Source organism: Mus caroli, chromosome 10 (genome assembly GCF_900094665.2).
Source record: "Mus caroli chromosome 10, CAROLI_EIJ_v1.1, whole genome shotgun sequence".
Lineage (NCBI taxonomy): Eukaryota > Metazoa > Chordata > Mammalia > Rodentia > Muridae > Mus > Mus caroli.
Genome location: NC_034579.1, coordinates 47,493,734 through 47,518,048, shown reverse-complemented (window position 1 = coordinate 47,518,048; position 24,315 = coordinate 47,493,734). Strand labels below are relative to the sequence as shown.

Below are 24,315 nucleotides of genomic sequence, written 5' to 3'. Positions count from 1 at the left end.
CACGAATATTCCTCTTCTGCCTTTATTCCTGGACCTCATCCAAAGTTGTATATTATTCTCGGGAACATTAGTAATTATAACAGCTAATGTAATTCAGGCCTGGTGTCAAGAATTGTAACTATCTTGTTTAATCCCTTTCAACCTCCTTATGAGGTAGGTGTTCTTATTCTAATTTCACAGATGATGAAACAACACTGGTAGAAGGATAATTCACTCAGAGCCATAAGGTTGCTATGCTAAGCAAAGTCAAACCTTGACCGCCATCAAGCCTGGCTCATCTTTGTCTTATGTGATAATTACAAATAAACTTCAGGGATTTCAGAGAAAAGGAGTAAAGAGGGCATCATAGCATTGCAGTTCTCTTCTGAAACCATTTCCCCCACCTGCAATCAATCTTCTATTAAAATTCACTGTTTAGACCGAAGACACCTAGATCTTATTAACATATTACCTTTATATCTACCATCAATGCTGCAAAGAACTCACAGCAAAATTGAAACCCTGTATAACCTGGCCCAAACCTATGCCTCCAAGCCTCTGGTCACTCCCTTTCATGGAAGTGTGTAGCATACTAAACCTATTTTTATTTTCCTGAGTGGAACACGACTTCATCCTCTCAGGTTTCTGACATGCTGCTTCCACATTAAAAAAAAAAATCTGTTTGATGTAACATTCAACACCACCCGCACACTCACAAAAACTTATTCTTCCATTTATTCTGCCCATGTCGTCTTGTGTCTCTAATTTTAAGTTACCAGAATCCTTCCCTGGCCCTTTTCATTTGATGCTTTCTTGGTTTTTATTTGTATTATCTGAATTCTTCTATGTACTCATGATTTATACAAACCTTGTAGAAAGAAAGCTCAGAATAAATTCTTATCAAATGAATAAGTGGACAAGATAGGAAGAGTCCTTCCTCCAGCATTTCAATATCCTCAATACACCTTTCTAAATTCAGACAAGCTCAAGATTCCCTTAGATGCTACACACTATAATGGAGGGATACCTATGGCATCTTCCAGTCACAAGAATCTACTCATAGTGGGAACATCTTGGGCATACCACCCACCTACAGAACAGACTAGACAAGACAAGCCAAATCATTATTCCGCTCCTGTTCCTCTCTTGGGAGAGGCATCCAGAGTGAAGGGAAAGGTAATGGCTGAATGGTATCTAAAGAAGAACTTGAGATTCACAGACAAGCGAAAGAGGCACAACAGTTGGAGATGTTCATAGCTAAGAGTTAAATAGATCCTAACTCAAATAGCCTGGTATTCCAGAACTCAGGACACAGGAGGATTACTGGATCGAGACCGGCATGGACTGCATAAAGAGGTCTTGAAATATATGGATAAAAACATTTCAAGTCTCAACTCAACTTTACAGCCATAGATGACTGCCTATTACAGCAAGCAGCAAAAGAACTGATTCCTTTGTCCCTCTCAGCAGAAAGGGTGCTTTATAGTCTATCATCAAAATTAAGATCCTTCCATCTGTTTAAGCCAACCTGAAACCTCAGCTATCCCAAGACCAAGGACAATGTCCTGGCCAAGGAGTCTCCGGAATAGTTGGCTTCTATTAGCCATCTGAGGTGAAATGGTCAATAGAATGGATAAGAGATTTTTTTGTAGTAGTAGATTTTCTGATGCTAGTTATTAGAAGACAAAGAACATATTTATTTCCTCCGAGTACAATTATGCTCCCCTCCCCTGAGATGGTCTCTGAAATGTCACATGTAAATGCTTCATATTTCTTTGGAGGCATGGCTGTATTTCTTCTTGCTGATGCAAGCTTTTCTCCAAGTTAATCATCCTTTCCTGCAGACAGGCTCGTGCTTAGTCAGCATCCAATGTGTATAGGCTTATTGCTTACAGCAACTATCGAAACTGCCTCATTCAACCCTGCATATAGACAATACAAATGACACCAAGGACTTAAGCCAAATGACTTCATAACTCTTTTTGATATAGAACGATCTTTCTAATCATTTAAAGCAAATGTCTATCACTGCACACTGGATGAAAACTCCCTGCTTTGGTGAAACACCACCAGCTGGAGAGAAAGCTATGGTAAGGCTCTATCTGGCATTGCTCTCATGCCCCAGGCGTCACATTCATGTGACTTGAAACACAAATTTTAAAGCCAATGAGATTACTTAAGTTGTTGCTGTCTTAGTTCACCCACCTAACAGTTTCTAAACTGTGGGTCACAATTGCACCAGGGTGGGGGGGGGGGGGGTAGTAAAGCTAGATGTGGACGTCATAAAAATATTGGCAATAATAAGAGGTTTCTTTCTGTGCAAGAGTAACTATTAACTCGAAAGCAAGCGCACAATGAGTCAGGTGTTTCTGGAAACCCTTGCCAGTGTTGCATCCTGTCACTTTGCTGATTGGCTCTGAATTCACAGATGTGCACTTTGCCCTGTGTATGCTGCCATACCATGGAGCACCAACCATCATAGCATGAAAAAGACTGGCTCCTATAAGAGACTATTGTAAGGTACAAACTACAATTTTTTTTAATTATTTCCTTTATTTTTGAAATCCTAATATAATTACATTGTTCACATGCTTCCTATCTCTACTATATATTCCTCATTTCTCTCTTTCAGTGCCATGGCCTCTTTTTCCATTAATTGTTGATATATATATACCATTGACATGATTGGGGTGGGGCAGAAATAGAATTGCAATGTTTTTTTTGGGCAAAGTTTTTGCTCTTAGATGCTGGTTTACTTACCGATGACAAAGACTTTTAATAGTTTCCTCCATCAGTCTTCAGAATATAAGTATGAAATTAGCTTGCTTTGAAATGCTTTGTTAGAACATTTGATTGTTAAAGTTGGTGTTAGAATAGTAATTTGGGTTGCATAAAATACAATTCATTGAATTTTGGCCTGGAAATGGGACAGAATTTTCAACAATTTCTAAAGTAGTCTTAAACATACTCCTACCATTTTGTGCTTTGTATTTATGTGAAGCAATGCTCTCAGCATTGGCAATGTAAAATCAAAGTATCAATCAATATAACGATGCTCTACAGCCTACAGCATCAAATAATCAGCCAAGATTTAATTCTTTATGTAAGAGTAAACAAGCAAATCCATCTCATTAGTATGCAACTTTCCTTTAATCTTTAACAAACATCAAAATTACATATTTACCAAAGAATTGTTTTAGAAATGTTTTTCATGATTTATGATCAGTAGGGTTTGATTTATATATCTAGCTTATATACCTAAAAACATGGGTTTCATAAAGCTTTCTCTACTGCAAAGGAATATCTCACAGAAAAAGTTTAATAACTTGCCTAACACGGTGAAACCCCAGTACCCTGTCCATTGTATCTTCATGCTCACTTATATACATACTTTCATAACTACTGCTCTGAACACGTGTCTCTACGGTGAGCAATGTGGTACCCTTTGCTATAATATGTAATAGAGCATGACACTTCTGTCATTCTGGAACTACTAACTTTGAAACATGAAAGTTTTCCTCTCATAGAAGACAACTAAGTCAACTCATCAGCATCTGAGGTGAAAGCAGTTTATTTTCTAAAATGAGAGTAACCAGGCTTATAAATTTTTAAGCATGATAGGACCAAGCTTTACCTAGAGAATCAGCCCAAACCCCATTCATGATCCCATTAGCAGCAAAAAAAAAAAAAAAAGACAACAAACACCAAAGAAGCAGAGTATTTTAATTTTCAAAACAAGAATTTTGCTGGGAAAAGATTAAGGTCATTCAACCTGCCTCATTCAAGGAATAAAGACAGAAACCTTTTAAAGCCAAACCATGTACAAAAAGAAGAGGAGGAAACAATCTATAGTAATTCCACTTGCGATATTTTTACTTTCAATGATTTGGCTCCAAAATACAAATGAAACACATTAAAAATAAAACATTATCATTAAACTAATTCTGAACTTTCTCCTGGGAGTGGGGAAGGCTTAGGAGATTTGGGTGTGATCATCAAGTCTAAGTGGGGAGGAAGGGTAACAAAAATGGCCAGAGTGACAAGGGAATTAAATAATACTATTGGTGTTTGAAAAAGCCACAGAGAACCATTATTTTATAAAGATTACTTAAATACATATATAATACATGTATGTATATATATATACTTTTTAAACTTATATATTTTAAATATATATACATATATATATATATATATATGTATATATGTATTAAATAGAGTTATACCACATTGAATGATACTGTTCCCCTCAAGAGCTGAAGACTACCTAACAAAAAGCCCAATGCCAGGCATGGGAAACCTCCCTTCAGGTTGTTGGTCAAGGTATCCAAGAGGTTCACAAAACAATATGGACTACATTGCCATTGCCACTGCCCTTGACTTCCAGAGCTCAAAATTAAGACCTTATTCCTAAAATAACCATACACACATACACTTAGACATAGGACTTAGAGGAATGTAGCTGAAAATGATCTAGGAAACTGCTCTATGAGGAGTCTTATAGTGTCTGTGGTGGTTTGAATATGCTTGGCCATATTAGGAAGTGTGGCCTTGTTGGAGTAGGTGGGCCCTTGTTGAAGATTGTGTGTCCCTGAGGGCATGGGCTTTGAGACCCTCCTCCTAGCTATCAGGAAGACAGTCTTCTTCTGGCCACCTTCAGATCAAGATGCAGAACTGTCAACATCTACTCCAGCACCATGTCTGCCTGGGTGCTGTCATGTTCCCTGCCATGATGATATTGGACTGAACCTCTGAACCTGTAGCCAGCCCTAATTAATGGTGTCCTTTATAAAAGTTGTCTTGATCATGGTGTCTCTTTACAGCAATAAAACCCCAACTAAGACAGTGTCCAATGGTGCTTATGCAAGCTTCCAACAGAGTAAAGTAGTCTGAAGCCCCACCCAGCTATAAAGTCGACCAACCATAACAATGACTGGCCTGGAAAGGTATTCCTGATAGTGCAAAAGTGGCTTGAAGTCAGGGATGATGATTCCTCCAGAAGTTCTTTCAATGTATAAGATTCTTTCAGCTATCCTTAAGGTTTTTTTTGTTGTTGTTGTTGTTTTTCCATATGATTTTGAGTATTGTTATTTCAAGGTCTATAATGAATCGTGTTAGAATTTTGGTGGAGATTGCATTGAATGTGTAGATTGCTTTTGGTAGAATGACCATGTTTTACTATGTTGATCCATGAATATGGGAGATCTTTGCATTTTCTGATATCATCTTTAAATTCTTCCTTCAAAGACTCGAACTTTTTATAGTACAAAAACTTTAATTTACTTGATTAAAGTTACCCCAAGGAAAAAAATAATTTTTTAGTATATTGTGGAAGGCATGCAAAAGTATATTGTGGAAATATATCTTGAGCATAATCAAGAGATGTCTAACTGGACATAAGGCCTACTCAAGAGGAGGGAACTCATGTCTGGTACTGTTAACCCAACTACAAATGGCTGTAGAAGCCATAGACCCTACAGGGTGTATTTTTCTAACTTCTAACTGTATTCTAAATATCTACCCCTATACCCATAGTAAGTATAGCTCAACCCCTGCATCAAAGAAGCTTCATTTTAACAGATGAAGAAAATTACAAGGGTTCAACTGGTCAAAATGTAAAGAATAAGTAGTCACTGAGTGCCATACCTTTATAACGTAACCCCTACACCTAAGAGCTCAGGGAGCATTTTGGAAGAAGGGGATGGAAAGATTCTGAAGACCAGGTTGTTTGCTTCAAGATAGTGTGTTCTAAATGTGGCAGGAAGCCACACCTGTGAAATTTCAACAGTATGATTGTCCGCACAAGACCTATGTAGTAAAATCAGCACTTGATAAACCAACATAGATAGGGAAATTTCACAAAACCCTACATCTAGATGAAGAGCTTCAGTCAATCATTGGCTCCTGAAAGAGAGAAAAAAATGAATCTTCTCCTGGTTTGAATCACTTGATAGGTGTCCAATCCCAAGTGGTAAGCCCCAAATACATGTATATGTGAACAATACTAAATGGACTCACACACACACACACACACACACACACACACACGTGCACATACATACACTGTGAACTCATATTTTCAGAGATAATGTGATACTGGATTTTATGATAAAATCTGGGGGCACCAGCTAGGGTACCTAGTGATGCCTTAACCAAATTCTGTGCCAGGAGATGGCTCACTGTTTAAACAGTCTTTGTACATGCCATGTTCTCACCATGTAGATACTACTTCAAGGTATCTTCACTGGCCTTTTCTTCCGGGAGGGTGCTTGAACCCTTTCCTATCCCTGGATACCAGAGCATCCCTGGGTGAAATAGTCAAAGCATGTGCGTTTGCCCGGGGAGCTCACTGGATGGTGGTGCTTGATCAAGTTGACTCAGAGATGCATGCTATTGACTCAATCCACAACTAAGCACTGACTTGCCTGCTCTCTTAACCCAGCTTAGACAGAATGCCACTCGCCACTCGCTAGGCTTGGCAGTTTGTGAGGGCAAAGAGCCGGTCCTGTGAGGCTGCAAACGTCCTTCCTGTTTATGGCACCCCCACACTGTCCAGAATCCATCCCGTCGCTGGAGTCCTATGCTCTCCAAGGCTCATGGGCTGCAGCAGCTTTGGCCGCTGGTCCCGGTGGGGTCCATAACCGCCGCCCGCCCACGGGATGCTCTGCCAGGGAGGGCCGCTCAGAGAACGCAGTGTTTCCCGGCCCGCAGCAGCCTCCACGCGGGGACAGAGACTGCAGCCAGCCAGGACACCTCACAAAGAGCTGCAGTGATCACCCCGCATCTGGGCTTCCCTCATTAGCATATTAAAGCAGCTTGGTCGGTCCCTTCCCTCTAAGCTCTCTCTGTCTCTACAGCCCACTCCTTTTAGACCTTCCCTCGGCGGGAGACCCGCTGGGTTCAAGAGGTACTAACCCCTTCCTGAAGCCTGTCAAACCCTCCTGTGCAACCCAGAGGTGCTGCCAAGGCGCCAGCTCTGAGAGCAGACAGTGTACCGTATGCCTGGTATCACATGAAAGACTCCAGGAGAGGCTTTCCTTTTAAAGAGAAAGAGGAGATGCATTTGCTTAAAGAAATGATAATAGTAAACAACTACCATAAACAGGCTAGTGCCTTGTTCATAAGTAGGTGGTTTCCCTTCGGACTGACTGACATGGCTGAGGCAAGCCAAGGGGGCAGACTTATGGCTGTGTGAGCCGAAGGGTCGGGTCAGCATGTGGCACAGCCTTAGTGACAGCAGAGGCACGGGAACACAGGCTCTCCTTTTAATTCTGTGACCAGGCTAACCGCTGCCGAGTGCTTGGCAGCTTGCCAAGCTCTCTCCCTGGTCTTATTTCATTTTAAAACCCCATGCATCCAATGGGAAATGAGCCAGGATTCTTTTAACTGGTTTACCACTGAGAAAATTGAAGCCCCCACAAGTTTGTCACTTGCCTGAGGGGAAAAAATGTCTCCTTCTCAGGGGGGACACACTTGTCCAGGTACCAAACTTCAAGTGATCACATTCAATCCCTTACTTTCCTATTCTCTCTCCCACTCCCAAATTTAAAATAGGATCTCCTTATTGAGATCCATCACCACCCCCCACTTCACACCTGAATTCACTGGTTTGACTTGGGTAAAGGCCATTGCTAGGTTAACCCTTTCAAGGCAGGTTAAAATAGCAATGCCTTCTTTAGACCTACTAATACACACACACACACACACACACACACACACACAGGCGCACACAGCATCCTGACCACAAATGTCACATTTACACATAACACTTCAGTATGTTTCCTTTCTCCCACTTCTCTCTGTACAAACATCCTACACCCTTCCCCCAACACACCTGACGCCTTCCATTCACAACTGAAATCTTTGCCTTGGAGTTCTCCAGCAGAAAAGCCACCTGACAGCAGTTGACTTTCATTCCCATTGCTGAATCTATCAAATGGGCTTTTTTCCTGTGCATGTGCCCCCAAACTCACACCTGCACCATGGAGAGTTCTCCCTCTCCTCAGGCCTAGCCCTGCCCCAGGCCTCCTCTAGGCTCTCCTCAGCCTTCACACACACACACACACACACACACACACACACACACACACACACACACACACACACACCCTCTTACTGTGCAGGCAGTTAATCTCTCCAGCAGCCATTGCCCTAAACACAGGGACCTGTGACTACATAGTAGCTCTCCTTTTAAAGGCTAAACTTCTCAACAGTTCTACTCTGTCACCACTACCCAGCCATTCCAACCAAGTTTTCTGCCAGCACAGGTCTTTTGATTCTGCACTGTCACAGACCCTGAGGTCTTCTGTGTTGCCAAATCATCGGTCATGTCTCTGCTGGCTCCTCAAGGGCTCCAATCACAATGAATGCCCGACTGCCTCTCTCTGGCGTTGCCTTCCCTGAGCATCAGGACACTATACTCCCCAGGTCCACGACTTACTTTTTATTCCTCCTTCCTCCTTGGCTCCTTATTACTCTAAAGGTTGGTGTACTCTCTAGACCATTCTTAGGACCCCTCTCTCTAAGTTTCCACACATATTGTCTCCAGGCAGACCTGGCCTGGATGTGCAAATTCAAAATTCCAAGCATTCATTTCTGCCCAGAATTTCAGCTTTCACTTGGCATCCCCACTAGGCATCTCAAACCCAAACTTGGAAGAAGTTAACTCCAGTTTCCTATCCACAAACGTATTCCTCCACCTGTCTTTCTCTGCTGTCAAGATGGCACTAACCCCAGTGAATTGCTTAAGTCCCCAGTGCTGTGAATTTCTATATATTCCTTTCCCTCAGTTACCCTGGAAAATCATTCCTCCAACCCAAACGCTCCACCACCTGAAGCAAATCATTCTGACATTATCCGTGTTTCCCCATCTCCATTGCTCCTGCCCAGTACAGCTCCCAACATGCCTTTCCTCCACAGCATAGGCCTCCTCTGCAACCCACTCTCCAACAGCAGCCTACATGACCCTTTCAAACTTGACTTAGTACCCATTCTGTTTAAAAACCTTTCACTTGTTCTCTAGCACCTTTAAAAATGGTGTTACCAGTCTTTCTTCTCCCTAGTCTGATTCTTGTATTCCAGCCTTCCTTTCTTTTAGTTCCTTGTGCTTATTTCTTCAAAGCTATCTAGGATGTCCTTCCTTCTATGCCTCATTGACTAGATCCTTTGTTCATTCGGATGGGTCCATATCACTAGAGTGAAACATCTTTGGTCCACCCATGTTAAAGTTCCACTACCACTCTGTCATGCCACCCTACCTTAACTCTATACTTAGTCCTGGGTATCATTCCAATGTGCTTGCTTCTTTTCTATGCCCACCCATGACAATTTAGCCTCCCCAGGAATTGAAGCCCCCACAAGTTGTCACTTGCCTGAGGGAAAAGATGTCTCCTTCTCAGGGGGGACACACTGCCTTTGCTGCCTTGTTCCCTGAAGAATGGCCAATGACTAGATCACACCTCTTCATTGGTTAGGCAACTATTTGCTTAATGGCTAACTGGCACCTACCTGTGCTTCTCAGAATTTGAGATCAAGTGGTATCAATGATCAATGATTAAAGACATGGGCCTACAGGTAACCCTGACCCACCTTCTGCTATTCAGACCCAAGACCTTCTCTCCTCTCCTGTAAGATCCCCGAAAGGTGGTACTCTCCCCATAGCAGCCCACTCTACAGAAATGAGCTACTGTTCTCTACTCCTCACTTCCAGATAGCTTCCAGGAGATAAGGAGGCTTTCAGGCAGGAGTCTCAACTGTTCTCCAAGCCACTCATCTAAGGTCTTGATATTTATTGGATCAACTGACAGCTTAGCTTACCCTACTACCTACATGTCTGCCTTCGTAACAAAATAGTAAAGCTAAATTACATAAGAAGAGCACATGTGTTTTGGATTATGGTTTCAGGAGCTTCACTATAGCATCACATGGCAGTACATTATGGTTGGGGAAAGGGGAGTCCATGCAGAGGAAGCTGCCTACCTCATGGCAGGAGGGAAACAAAGAGAAAGGGAGAAAGGAAATATCTCATCCAAAGACCTATCTTTCTTCCACTCTATAAGGAGGCTTTCAGGCAAGAGTTTCAACTATTCTCCAAACCACCCATTAACTTGCCTACCAACTCCCATTATCCCCAAATGCTATTGAACAAACCTTTAGCACATGAATTCTGAGGAACATTTCAGAATCTAATGATAATACTCCACATATGCAGCTACTCTGTGCAGATTCACAGGGTCAGGACTAGTGCACATCTGATAAGCCCAATATGAGAATGCCTCCACTCTCGATTACATGTACTTCTAGAAATCAGACTCACTGTTACTCCCAGTTAGATAACCAGCGGGGATCTATGTGGGATGATGAGATGTGCACAGACAGCCTGGTCCCCGGTCAAGCACAGGTCTTGAATCCCAGTGACCAGGTAAGTGGTGACTTCTACCTATGAGGGATGGCAGGTGTTCGGCCACACTCCCTGGGCCCCTGGCTCCTGTCACAGCTCCAGCCTCCCACAGCCCCACCCCCCAGAGAGGTGTGTGGCCATCAGTCACAAAGGCAATGTCCAAAGGTCCTGGTATTCTGTCTGGACACCACCCCCACAGTTACCTGGCAACAGCCAGGTAGGCTGGCCCACTATAAAAAGGGCTGTTTGCCCCCCTCCTCACTCTCTTACCCTCTTGCTCTTACTCTCTTGACTCTCTCTCTTGCCCTCTTGCTCCCCCTCTCTCCACCTTCCCTTCTCCCCTTTCTCTACTGTGGCCATGGCCAGTCTCTACTTCTCTACTCTTCTCCCCCTCTCTGCCTTTCTACAATAAATGCCTTAAAACCATGGACTGCCTCTTCTCATCGGGATCTGCCATGCTAGAGCAATGGAGCACATCTTCCCCTAACAAGCCACACCTCTCCCCTCCCTGTGAGACCCAGGCAGAGCTCTTTTGTCCTGCTTTGTCCTGCCCTTTTCTCTTAGCTCGCCCTGGGCCAGAGCCAGCCCTGTGGGCCCCCTACTCCATTCTCAACTCTTCCACAACATCAAGCGGTGTCTGTGGTATCCGGGTCTCAGCCTCCATGCAGACCTGGAGCTGGCTCCTAGCAGTTCCCTGGAGACCCCAGACTGCACCTTTCCCACCCCTGGAGTGGGGGTCCTACGACTTCTCACAACCCAATACCCATTCAGTGGCACCGTGGGGGTGCGTGCAGTCAAAACTCACATTCTACCTTGCCCAGTGCCTGAGCCCTGAACCGAATGTGGGACCCCATTTTTGACCCACAGATCTACACTTCTCAGACTTCCTGTTGCAAAATTAAACTGAGTTTTCAACTCAGTGCAGGCAATATATTTGTAAAGTACAATAAATATTAATTATAAGAAAAATGAAAGGCAAAAAAGAAACCCACAAAAAATACAAGACACAGTTTCTGAAATTTTTAGAACAAAACAGATGTGCTTTATCAAACTACAGTATTTCTAAGTGTTACCTCTTAATTTCTGTTCTTATCAAAGTGAAGGCCCAGCATTATTCTACAGACAATGCTCTGCATAGCTGGTAGTGTTCTGGCAGCCCCTCTATCTCACTGAGCATCCTTAGACTCCTTCATCCCAAGGGAGCAAATCTCTCCTCTATAATAGCTTCTCAAATCAAGTTTGAGCAAGTAAGTACTGAACATTCAATAAGATCCAGCCATGTCGGGTTTCTTCCTTATCAGCTCTCTCACCCTGGTCCAGAATCCCCCCTCTGTCTCCATCCCAATTGCCTCCACTCCATGTTTATACTCATCTCCTTCTCCCAAATAGCTGCTTCAGTCTCCTATCTGATCCCCAATTCCAGTCCCTTTCCTTACCTCTGACCTAGTAATTCTACCCAGAATATCATGTTAAAACATGTCTCTGAACCTACTGTTTTTCTATTCAATAACATAGTAAGAATCAATAGAGTGATGCAGTACTACTAATTTATAACCTGAGGCTTTTTGTATCTGTACCTTGCCCTACAATTCTAGTCCTAATTCACCCCACACCCTTTATTCTTCTCATCCTATAATGTCTTCACATAGGAAACTTCATTCCTGCCTTTCCCCAGTCCTTGACCTCCACACACAACTCATCCATTGTCTCCTTCTGTTCTTAGGAATGTCCCTACTTATCTTTCAATGCCAAGGGCAAATATCCACCTCACTTGCTACCATCTCCCTCTTCTGAGGTCTGACAAAGCACTTGGCGAGGTGACCACATCAGTGCCTTTTGCCATTTAGAAAACAACAACAGCAAACAGTTGAAAAGCACATAATATAATGCTTTGTGGTATAAAATATGTTTTGTAGTACAAAATGTAAGAACTGAAGCCACCGTCCAAATAAATGCTGATTTTAACTCAAATAGTCTCATTCAATTACATCATGCTATGTACCAAAGTATCCAGTCTTTCCACCGACTGATCTGTGTGGTCTGATCATATATGAAATCTCTCCTGTCTGCAACACACAAACATATTCCATGCCAACAGAGTTGCCTATGCACTGTCCACCCATCAATATTTTCAGAAAATTCTAGTTGTTGTTTGGGTTTAGGGGTTTTGTTTATTTGTTGTTGTCTTATTTGTTAGTTCTAGACAAGGTCTAGCTACATAGCCAAGAACTACATAACTTAGAACTCACTGTACAGCCCCGACTAGCCTCAGATTCAGGATTCTCCTGCCTCCATCTCCTGGGTGCCACAACACCCAGCTGGAAAACTCCATTTTCCTGAGTTGTATAGCAATGACCTTGATCTGTTTACTCAACAGCAGGATGGAATTCAAACTGGTTCTTCATCTCCTAATACTTTGAATTCACATGAACACTAATGGCTAATTCTCGTTCTTTATTTTTATATTTAAGTCCTAAATGAAACAGAAAGAAGAAAGATCTGCAGCCTGAGGCAGTGTGCACTCCAAGTGACTGTGTGGGTGGTCTTCCAGAGAAGCTTTCCATAAGGGCAAAACCTCTAACTGGAGGAAACTCTTTGTTAGATTGCCTTTAAAAATCTACTTTTGAGGGGCTGGGCAGATTGTTCAATGGTTAGGAGCATGTACTATTCTTGCAAAAGACCCTGGTTTGATTCCCAGCACCCACTTGTTGGCTCATAACACTCCAATTCCAGGAAATTCCAGCACGCTCTTCCAACCTCAGTGGAAATGTAAGTGGTACATATACATACATACAAACAGACTACTCAGACTGTCTTAGGGTTTTGGTTTTATTACTGTGAAGAGACACCATGACCAAGGCAACTCATATAAAGAAATACATTCAATTGGGGCTGGCTTACAGTTTCAGAAGCTTAGCTCATTACAGACATAGTGGAAAATATGGCACCATCTGGCCATGGTGCTGGAGAGGGAGCTGAGAGTTCTGCATCTTGATCTGAAGGCAGCAGGGAGAGACTATGTGCCACACTGGACGTAGCTTGAGTGACTTCAAAGCCCACTGCCACAGTGACATACTTCCTCCAACAAGGCCACACCTATTCCAGCAAGGTCACACCTCCTCTAACAAAGCCATACTTCCTAATAGTGCCAATCCCCATAAGCCAAGCAGTCAAGCGCAGGAGTCTGGGGGCTGGGAGGAGATACACCTATTCAAACCACCACACATACACATAAAAATTTTAAAAATAACTAAATATATTTAAAAATCTATTCTGAGACGTGATGTATGTTTGTCTCTTGTTTTCATTTTTAACTATTTTCTACCACCACCACTGACTTATATCAAAGTCCTATTGACAGTGGAACCAAATAAATACTCATTAAATGAGATAACAGATAGGATAAATGAATCAATGAATGAGGGAGAGTAACCTAATCAACAGATAGAATACTATGTGTTTTCCCAGAGGCACGAATGATAGCAATTATAGCCACTAATTCCAGGTAAAATAAGCATGTTTTGTTTTTGTTTGTTTCGTTTTAATTTAGTAAGGGTCTGCAAAAAGTATCGATGGGTCAAGGGGCTTGCTGCTAAGTGACAACTTGAATTAGATCTTGCAACACCCAGGCTAGAAGGAGAGAACTGACTCCCCACAAGTTGTCCTCTTACCAACACATGTGCACCATATAGCAAGCCCATTCCCTCACCCCCATATGAACAAATAAATAAGTGGAAAAACAAAAATAATAACACTCATAAAAAAGATTATTTTTCCTGTTGAAGTAGGTCCACCTAATTAATCTGTTTAAAGTGAAACATGGTAGGAATTATGATGTCAAAACCTGCAAAATGGTACTTACGGCATTTTGCATAATCATGTACTGGTAAATACTTTTGAGAGAAAGTTTAGGATTTAAATTTGACAGAAAAAAATTATTCTAAATATTAAATAATACTATAAAAGCAAATTACACCCATGTGATAAGATGGGGCGTTTTCATAAGATAATATTTTAAAGCATATTTAGTTATACTCTCCTTCCCGATATTTCCTTTAACTTTTCTTAACATTCAAGTAGCTCCTGTGCTCCTGTGCAAGTCCAAAATGTCTGGGAAGAAGTTTAATATGAATCACTTATTTGTCCTGGTTGGCCTTTATTGTCAGCTTTATATGACATAGGATCGAGTGGTAAGAGGGAACCTCAGCTGACCAGTGCCTAGACCAGACTGGCCCATGAGTACCTCTGTGGAGCAATGTTTTGATTGCTACCTGATGCAGAAGGTCCCAGCCCACTGTTGATAATACCAGCTCTATGTAGTTGCCCCAGGCTATATAAGACATCTAACTGAACTTAAGACCAAAAAAAAAAATGGGCCAGCAAACATAGTTCTCCCATGGCTTCTGTCCCAGATCCTGCTTAAGTCTCTATCACAACATCTCTTAATGATGGATTGTGACCTGGAAGGGTAAGCTGAATCAATCCTTTCCTCTGATAAGCTGGTTTTGATCAAAGTGGTTTGTCATAGCAATAGAAAGCAAATAATACATAATAGTATAAAATAATAATAAATATATAATAGTATAAAAACAAATTGATCACCCATGTGATCAATGATAAGATAGGGTGTTTTCATAAGAAAATATTTTAAAGCGTATTTAGTTCAATTCACAGCTCAATTGCCTATAGCATCTACATCTGCAGCAGTGAATTGTGGGAATTAGCATCTATTTGGATGGCCCTATGGTGCTAACAGATTTTAATGAAGTAAAAAGGTCAAAAAAGTTATGCAGATGCATGACTACCTAATTAGACATTAATTATTCTGATGTAATGCATTATACTTACCAAGGTAAACCAAATTTTCTTTTAATGAACATTTGCCCAAGTACAGTGCGCATATATATAAAAGTACTAGGTATCATTTCAAAAGTTAATTCATCCTTTTACCTAAAATTATGTGTATCCTTCAGACACCCTGTATTTACTACTGATCCTATAAATGTTTGCTTTTAACCACCCAGTTCTTTTTGAGATATTCTGTGTCTAATGTCCTCACTATGAGCTGAGCTTCCTCATGTTTTTTTTGACATGTGTTAAAAGAAGCAGCTTGAGTTGGAACCTCATTGTCAATAACTTCTAACTTAATTAGAAGGATTGTCTACATTATATTATGTCTTCATGGTCTGGATCTAATCCATCCAATGTTTAGGCAAAGACCTTATTTCTAGGCAATCATTCCATGAGTTAAGAATTGTTCTATCGAAGGAAGACCAAAGTGTGGATACTTTGCTCCTTCTTAGACTGGGGAACAAAATACCCATGGAAGGAGTTACAGAGACAAAGTTCAAAGCTAAGACGAAAGTAAAGACCATCCAGAGACTGCCCAGAGACTGCCCTACGTGGGGATCCATCCCATATACAACCACCAAACCCAGACATTATTGCATATGTCAGAAAGATTTTGCTGACAGGACCCTGACTCTCTCTTGTGAGTCTATGCCAATGCCTGGCAAATATAGAAGTGGATGCTCACAGTCATCTATTGGCCCCTAATGAAGGAGCTAGAGAAAGTCTCAAGGAGCTAACAAGGTCTGCAACTCTATAGGAGGAACAACAATATGAACTAACCGGTACCCCGCTCCCCCAGAGCTGTGTCTCTAGTTGCACATGTAGCAGAAGATGGCCTAGTCGGCCATCAGTGGGAAGAGAGACCCTTGGTATTGTGAAGATCATATGTCCCAGTACAGGGGAATGCCAGGGCCAGGAAGCAGGAGTGGGTAGGTTGGGGAGCAGGGTGGGGGGAGGTATATGGGGTTTGGGGGATATAATTTGAAATGTAAATGAAGAAAATACCTAAAAAAAATCTAAAAAAAAAATTGCTCTGTCTGCCTTGTAATACAGAAAAACTGTATATTCGTATTGACTCATCTTACATCATAACTACCCAACTTCAGCATGAATTTCATGCAAGATCTCTACCAATTTCCCTGTCTTCTTTGGTTTACAACTTGCAAAAGCATCCATAGCTTGAAAATTAGTAAAATAAATCTAAGTTGAAAACCAGTTCCATATATACTATAAAAAAATTAAATTAAATTAAATGTAAAAAAAAAGAAAGAAAGAAAGAAAACCAGTTAACCAGTTCCAAATGCATGAATGGTCCATGTGGTGGTTTGAATATGCTTGACCCAGAGAGTGGCACTATTAGGAGGTGTGGCCTTGTTGGAGGAAGTGTGTCACTGTGGGGATGGGCAATGAGGCCCTCCTCCTAACCACATGGGAGCCATTCTTTTCCTAGTGACTTTCAGATGAAGATGTAGAACTCTCAGCTCCTCCTGCACCATGCCTGCCTGGACACTATCATGCTCCTACCACTATGATAATGGACTGAATGCCAGCTCCACTTACATGTTGTCCTTATAAGAGTTGCCTTGGTCATGGTATCTGTTCACAGCAGTTAAACCAAAACTAAGACAGTCCAAGACACCAATCAATACTCTCATCTAATAACTAAACACCTCCACTACAAGACTCAAAACTTACAGATAGCTTCATTATCCCACACAGGCCAGGAACTGTTTTTGTTGAGAAGAAAATGCACCCCAAACTAGGAATTCATGATGTCAAAGTAGGAAAAGGTCTATAAAAGTTTGCATGTACAAAGGACTCATTCAAAGGGATATTTTAGTAAGTATTCATTTCAAAAGAAACTCTTTGGTACTTTAATATATAGCTAGTGCCTACTCCAGTGTGTTTCAAAGAAATCTACTTGGTCAGCAGTTTCTCTGAAAGAATTACCAACTGTTGTCCTTGAAGTGTCTTTTTTATTGCTGTTGTTTTTGTATCTTGTTTGTCTGTGGCAGGATAACAAAATGCTATTGTTCTATAAAAACAAAAAGTAGGTGAAAAACAGTTCATCATGTTTCTTTGTCTATCTACATCAATGCATAATTTTGCATCTTTAAAATCAAGAAATTGTCAATACTCCAGGATTTAAAACATCTTCTATTTCTTGCACCCTGTCTCCAAAATAATTTGAATAAAAAAAGAATTTGGTACATGCTATTAACTGGTTAAAAAGAAAAAAGCAAAAGCAATGATCCAACATCTCCTCTTTCATTAAAGTCTTGTATAGTATGATATTCCAATTGCTATTCAGAAGGCGACAAGACCATCAGTGGGATGCCCTAATTCTCATATATAAAATGCAGGCAGCTAGCTCTGTGCATGTTTAAAGTCAATAGATGGTGCTCCACTAAGGAAAGAAATTGATGCACAGTTCTGCAAGATGGATGTTCATGTATTGTTCTCATTCTGTTTTAATTCTGAGTACCATGAGTTAAGCATCAATTAGTAGTGTAACTCCTTTAACTGTCCCTGAGTGGGCAGGGTATCGACAGACAACTGATGTGTTTGCATCCTCTTCTCTGGTTGTCAAGTAACTCTGACCAAGAATAGGCAGTTTACTAGGCTTATCTACCTACAGTTATAAAGTCCCCACCCCATTTCCCCTTTTCCCCATTTCCCCATTTCCCCATTTCCCCACCCTGTCTCTCAGATATTCCCAAAAAGATGGTTAGATCTCCCCTCTTGTCAGGAAACAAAGAGACCTCTCTCACAGTGACAGAATTCTGCCAATTCTCTGTATTAATATCAAATGTTAGACAGGTTTGGTTTTTGTTTTGTTTTGTTTTGTTGTTTTGTTTTTCTTTATACTGGCTGGAGCTTGTGGATTTGGAATGGATCTCTTTTAGGAGTGAAGTTTCTTCACATCAGGGATAGATGAAAAGGAACAGCTGACAACATTGTATCAATAAGGCAACATGGGTGAAGGGAGAGAGAAGGGAAAGGAGGCAAAATATGAGATCTTGAGATGTAACTAAATAAATGAATATGCTTATGATTAGGCCCCAGTGAGTTGACTTCATAGCCATCATTCTATGATGGTTTAACAAGCTGAACAATATCTAAGCACTGCCAACTCCCACCAATCACACTTGACCAATAGGAAGGAGCCTGGTCGATCTGGAGTTGCTACCAATCTTGTTGAAACAATACTGTCACAAAACCCAAATCTATTATGCAAACAAAATTATTCCACCACAATTTTTAAAGTGTTTTCAATTTTTTTTTTTTAGTCTCCTTAAAGATGCCCTTTTTCAAAAGAACAATGTGCCCTTATCTCTTCAGGAATGAGGAAAGTTATTATAATATAAAGAATGATTCTGAAATGTTTGAAGAGTTTGAGAGGCAAATAAGAATTTGCTTTGTTTAAGTCTAGATGTTATATCCTAGGGTCACATTCCATATTTTTGAGATAAAAATGTCATTAACCAGACCTAAGTCTCAGTTTTCCTTCTGTACATAGAAAATAATGCCACTCAAGCCACAGAAGGCTCACATAAGACTCAGTAAAATGCAATGCACTACCCATGAAAGCCATGAGTTTACTTTCTTTACCTATGTGGCTCTTGAACTTGTCTTAGACAAAAAAAAAAAAAAAAGAGCTGAATAAAAGATATTTAAAACTTTCCATTTTCCACAGTTTATTTTTTCAGTTTTATCTAATTCTTAAAAGCATGATATGATAGAGAGTTCAGACAGGTGTCACTAAACACATTCCACAGATGAAGAGCCTAAGACCAGAGAAGATAAATATCTCTGCTGCAAACCCTGTGGCTAGGTAGAGGCAAAGGAGTGCCCAAGTCCCTTCAAACCTACCTCTGTAAATTATTCATTCCTGGCAATAGGATTCATTATGTATGCAGAACGACCTCAAAAATATCAAGTGAACGATAGCGTTGGTGTTTTCTACTTTGGTGAGAAAAATAAGAATTTAATAATTAAGACTGTATTCTGTTTAAATTATTGCGACTTTAAAACGGCAAGTATTCACAGAGTACACACTATCTTCCCTATTTCTTTTGCTTTTCATCATTTTAAAATCGTCTTTTAAATGCAATATTTGGGGGTGTGTTAGCCAAAGCTACAAATGATAAGGTAAAAACTGGTCTTTCTATTGCAAAATTATGTTTCACTGAAGAGTGAAATCTTGTTTGGTAATAGAAATGCCTATAAATAAGTTATTGTTGATCATTAGATCTTAACAAGGAATTTTTTAATTGTATGCAACCATTCCCTCCAAGTAAAAATATTTTCAAGTTACTTCTTTACATATATTTGTACTCTCGGCAAAGCTTTATGACCCAGTTTCAAGTGAGTGATCAGGGACTCGCTTTTACCAGAAAACGGTACCACACAGAAACCTGTATGAATAATGCGATCGGAAGGGTTACTCTACAGAAGCCCTGAAAACGATACACTCTCACAACTGGCTGTGTGGATTTTGTCTATCAGCTCGCCAATCATTTAAGTTAGTTAAGTAGCAAAAGTCCCTTTCACATCAGAGCTAAATGAGGGTACTACAGGAAATTCTACTTTCTTGTCAATAGTACCCTCGTCCTAAAACATGTCTGTCCTTAATAACCCACTACGTAGATTCCAGCAGAGAGGCCAGGGCAGTCTGGAGTAGAGTAACTAGGCACCTGATTCTCACACACCCTTCGAGCAATATTTTGCACTTTGTTCATGTCTGGCCCAGGCCTCTAGCCTCTTTTTCTTACTCCAAAGCCATCAAGAGTCTGCACAGCGAGTGGAATGTCAGGCAGAAGTGTTTCCCCCTCTGTCTGGGCTTGGGGGTGGGGGTATCCTCACCTTATGCCCCTGGGGAGGGGAATCAGTGCCACCAGGGCGGAGCAAAAGACAGCGTGAGGTTGGCGACTTCCACGCCATCACCGCAGCCCGGGGCCTTCCCGCCTCCACCCGGGCCATGTTGGGGTGGGGGGGTGGGGGTATCCCCAAAGCGCAAAGCTGGGATAAGAGCGCAAAGGGGAAGTGATACAACGTGAGGATGCGAGGCGTGAGGATGGACACACACAGGGCATCTGCAGGTAGAACAACCCCGCCTTTCTCCAACTCGCTCTCCGGACCTGCCTGCAACCCGACCACTGGGGGATCCCAGCGTCAGGACAAAGCTGTCGCGGCCTCTCTGAGAGCGCAGGGAAAGAGAGCGAACCCTGGCTCTCTCCCCTAGCTAGGACCCAGTCCCAAAGGACCTCGGGGACACGTCGGATAGGGAGAAAGGGGACCGCGGGCTAGGCGCCTGCAGTGCCCGTCCCTGGTGTTCCCACTGGGAGCCTGTGCTCACCTGTTCAGCACTTTGCGGATCCTCTGGCGCATGCTAGCCCGGGAAGAGGCGGACAGGCTCACGCCGCCGCTGCCCTCAGCTGGCAGGTTCTCGATGGTGGTTACCACATGGTTCGGCGGGGCTGGTGGCGGTGGTGGCTGCAGCTGGGGCTGCGGAGGCTCGGGAGGGATCATCGCGGCGGAGGCGGAGGTGGATGGCTATCAGAACGCTGCCCCGAACATAGTGCGCGGGCTCCGGGCCCGGGAACACGCAGAGGACCCGGCCAAGCGGCCCCGGCCCGGGGAGGCGGTGCCGCTTGCGAAGTGACGAAGCGGGAGACACCGGCGGGCTCCGGCCGCCTCCTCCCAGCCCAGTGCTCTCGGGTTGCTACCCAGTCCTGGCTGCACACCCTCTCTCCCGGCCGCTGCCACCTCCCGCCCGGGCTCTTCTGGAGCTGCAACCAAGTCCTGGCACACCCCGCCAAGTGGCTGCAAAGGGGGTCGGCGGGGACCCGGAGCTGCCGGGTCCACTGCAAGGACCGTGCAGAGAGAGGAACGGGGCTGCCGGGTTTCGTCTTCTCTCCCAGTGCCTAGGGCTTGTCCTGGCGGTGGCAGTTGTGGTGGCGCCGCTTCAGCTGGCGCCGGGTTCGCTTAGAAAGCTGCCGTCTGTGTCTCACGGAGTGAGAAACCAAGAGTGAACCTGGAGCGCCGGGCGGGGGCGCCGCGCCGGCAGAGGGGGGTGGGGGTGGTATGAACGCTCTGCTCCCCGCCAGAGGGCGCTCCGGAGGTGCCTTGGTGTCCCCAACCCTCCTCCTGGCATCCAAAGAGGCCCCTGGTCTAGGATGCTGTGATTGGTGGTGGGTACTTTTGTCTATTAAGTGCAGTAGTGGATACATCCTCAATGTGAAATTGGGGAGGATTCCTCTTGCTTCTGCGGAGGCAGAATCCAGCACCACGGGCCCGGGACAGAGGCACAACCCAGAGACAATTTGTTGGTCCAGGCTACAAATTAAACACCCTAAATATCACAACTATGCTCATCTAGAATGGACCTGGAGGAAAAAAGGAAGAAAAACAGTTTCTCACTAAAAATGCATGCTGAGAATTGGGAAAAGCAAACCAAGTCATCCCAAAATAACTCCATTTAGGCAACAGAGCACAGGGAAAGGAAAGTGAAAATAACAGAGATCCTAGAAAGTTGTTTTTTTAATTCTAGGACAAGGCTACTCCTGAGTTGCCCATGGCACTGTAAGAGTTAAATGAAGTAAAGTACCCATCAAGAGGGCCTGATGGCTCCCTCAAGGTCCTCCAGCTGTCAAACAAATTACTTTGTTAGCTCCTGAAATCATAGCCCACTTTCTGCCCAGTGGACCTTATCCCAGACATTCCTTATACCTATTGATCTGCATTTCAAACAGTTATTGACTCTGGAAATTTTTTCAGATGCCCCTTAATCTAGATTGCCTGGGCAAGGATCTTGCCACAAGAATGATATGCATTTATGGTTTGCCCACTTCAGTGCAGAATAGGGAATGGATCCCATTGAGTAAGTTTAACAGGTATATTTGTTCACACAAAAGCACATTGATACTGCCACTAAATCCAAATGCTCTAAAGACTAGCAAATGAAAACATCTGTTTAGGATGTTCAGAGACAAATAACATTCAAAAGTAGACGATGTATTCTCAAAACAGGGAAAAGAGGGACAAAAGAGCCATGGGTGGCACAAAAAGAAGTCATTCCTTTGTATCATATTAGGGGTTCTTGTCATTAAAAAAAATTGGATAGATAGAAATGTACAAAACTTCTCCTGTCTATATTTAAGTATCTGTCAAACCCAGTTTCTACCTGAACTGTCCCCAGGGCCCCTTTCTACAAAATTCCACCCAGCTTGGAACATTTTCCATTTTATAATTAGAACATCACCCCATGCCTTCCTTAGTGACTTTTCATTCTAGAATATTCACCCCAGATTTTCAGGACAGGTGGAAGAATTACTACAAACAAGAACAAGGCTTGTAACCTTGTGAATAATAAAATTCCAATAGATTGCAATGAATTTGCCCTTGGGGAATGACCAAATATAGCAGACATGAGTAAAATTCACTTCAGCTGGACCTGGCAGCAAATCTCAGTAAGAATATCTCTATTAAAAGAGCATTTATTGTCATTTCAAGTGTCTTACTTAAATGACTGGTTGCTTCATGCCCTCTTCCTCATGTTTGGCTAGATTCCTTTTGAATGTTTTTGGCATATCGCTACTCAATCCTTTGACTGCACTTCTGAGCCTGCATATATATATATATATATATATATATATATATATATATATATATATATATATATATNNTCTTTTCTCCAGAAGAACTGCAAAATCCAAATGTTCTAAATCTCCAGTGAGTCAAGAAGGGAGAAAACAAGAATGAGGAAATAAGATACGGGCTGGTACTGACGAGTTTATGTCAATTCAACACATGAGTTACCCTAGGGGAGGGACCTTCAATTAAGAAAATACCCTCATAACATTGGGCATACAAGCCTGTAGAGCATTTTCTTAATTAGTGGTTAATGTGAGAGGGCCTGAGCCATTGTGGGTGTGCTACCTGTTGGCTGGTGGTCCTGTGATTTACAAGACAGCAAGCCGAGCAAGCCATGAAGATCAACTCTGTAAGCATGACCCCTACATGGCCTCTGTGTTAGCTCCTGCTTCCAGGCTCCTGCCCTGTTTAAGCCCCTACCTTGACTTCCTTCCATGATAGACGATGATGTGGAAGTATAAGCCGAATAAACTCTTTCCTCTGCTTTTGGTCCTGGTGTTTCATCATAGCAATAGTAACCCTAACTAGCTCAAGGTATAAAACTCTAATCCTGCTGGTGAGAAAAGACCTTGGATTATCTCATATCATAGATGGGTGGAACCTCTTAGATTCTGTGCTCCACACTCAGCTCTTAAATAGCTAAGTACTATGTAAAGGTAAAAACAGATGCCAAGGGTACAAATATCATAGCAGTAAGTCTGACATGGAATTAAAGTGAAAAGACACAGAAAACTTGTCTTCCTTCTTCCCTGATACACAACCACTGCTTTCTCTGTCTCAAATCAATTCTCCAAAACTTCTTAACAAATTGGGGTAGGGGTGAGAATAAAATTTAACTCTTAGTGGTGGCATATGGGTCCATAGCCTTGCAGCTTCCTGCATACCCAGTCTATAGCCCATTCAGGAATTTTTCCTCCTGTACATCATCTGAGCAGAGTTCGAAGGAGCCTGTTGAATACCTGAAGGAAGCAGAAGTTGGTTATTAGCTCACCTACACTTTTGTATAGTGTTGATCACTTTAAAGTCTTTCAACTCATGGAAGGATATGCAGTTTGGCCTAAAATCCAGACCTTAGAGCCACTGGGCATTTTGACGAGTTTATCATAGGGTAAACTTGTGCTTTACAATGACAATAATATCAGAGTCATGCCACCAAAGAACTTGAGACCAAATTACTGAGGAGTTGCCTAGATTGTGTTGCTACAAATATCACATAGCCCATATATCTCCCTTCTGTCATTTTCTTAATAACCTTTTTTTTTCTTATGTCTTATTGAATCTAACACACACACACAAACATTGTCCTTGTAAATGTTCTATTGCTATAAAGAGATACTATAACCAAGGCAATTGATTTAGAAAAAGCATTTAATTAGGGCTTGTTTAAGTTTCAGAGAGTTTTAACACATGGTCATAATGGCAGGAAGCAT

At 42.2% G+C, this 24,315-nt stretch overlaps 1 protein-coding gene across 1 annotated transcript in view; it reads right to left on the bottom strand.

The window, feature by feature from the left end:
* Positions 1–21,268, bottom strand: part of Slc35f1 (solute carrier family 35 member F1) — a 415,554-nt gene extending 394,286 nt beyond the window's left edge. Inside the window, exon 1 of the mRNA XM_021174621.2 lies at positions 20,589–21,268. Coding sequence (XP_021030280.1) covers positions 20,589–20,761 — 173 coding nt within the window. The 5' untranslated portion in view covers positions 20,762–21,268. The remainder of the gene's footprint in view (positions 1–20,588) is intronic.
* Positions 21,269–24,315: the final 3,047 nt, after the last annotated feature.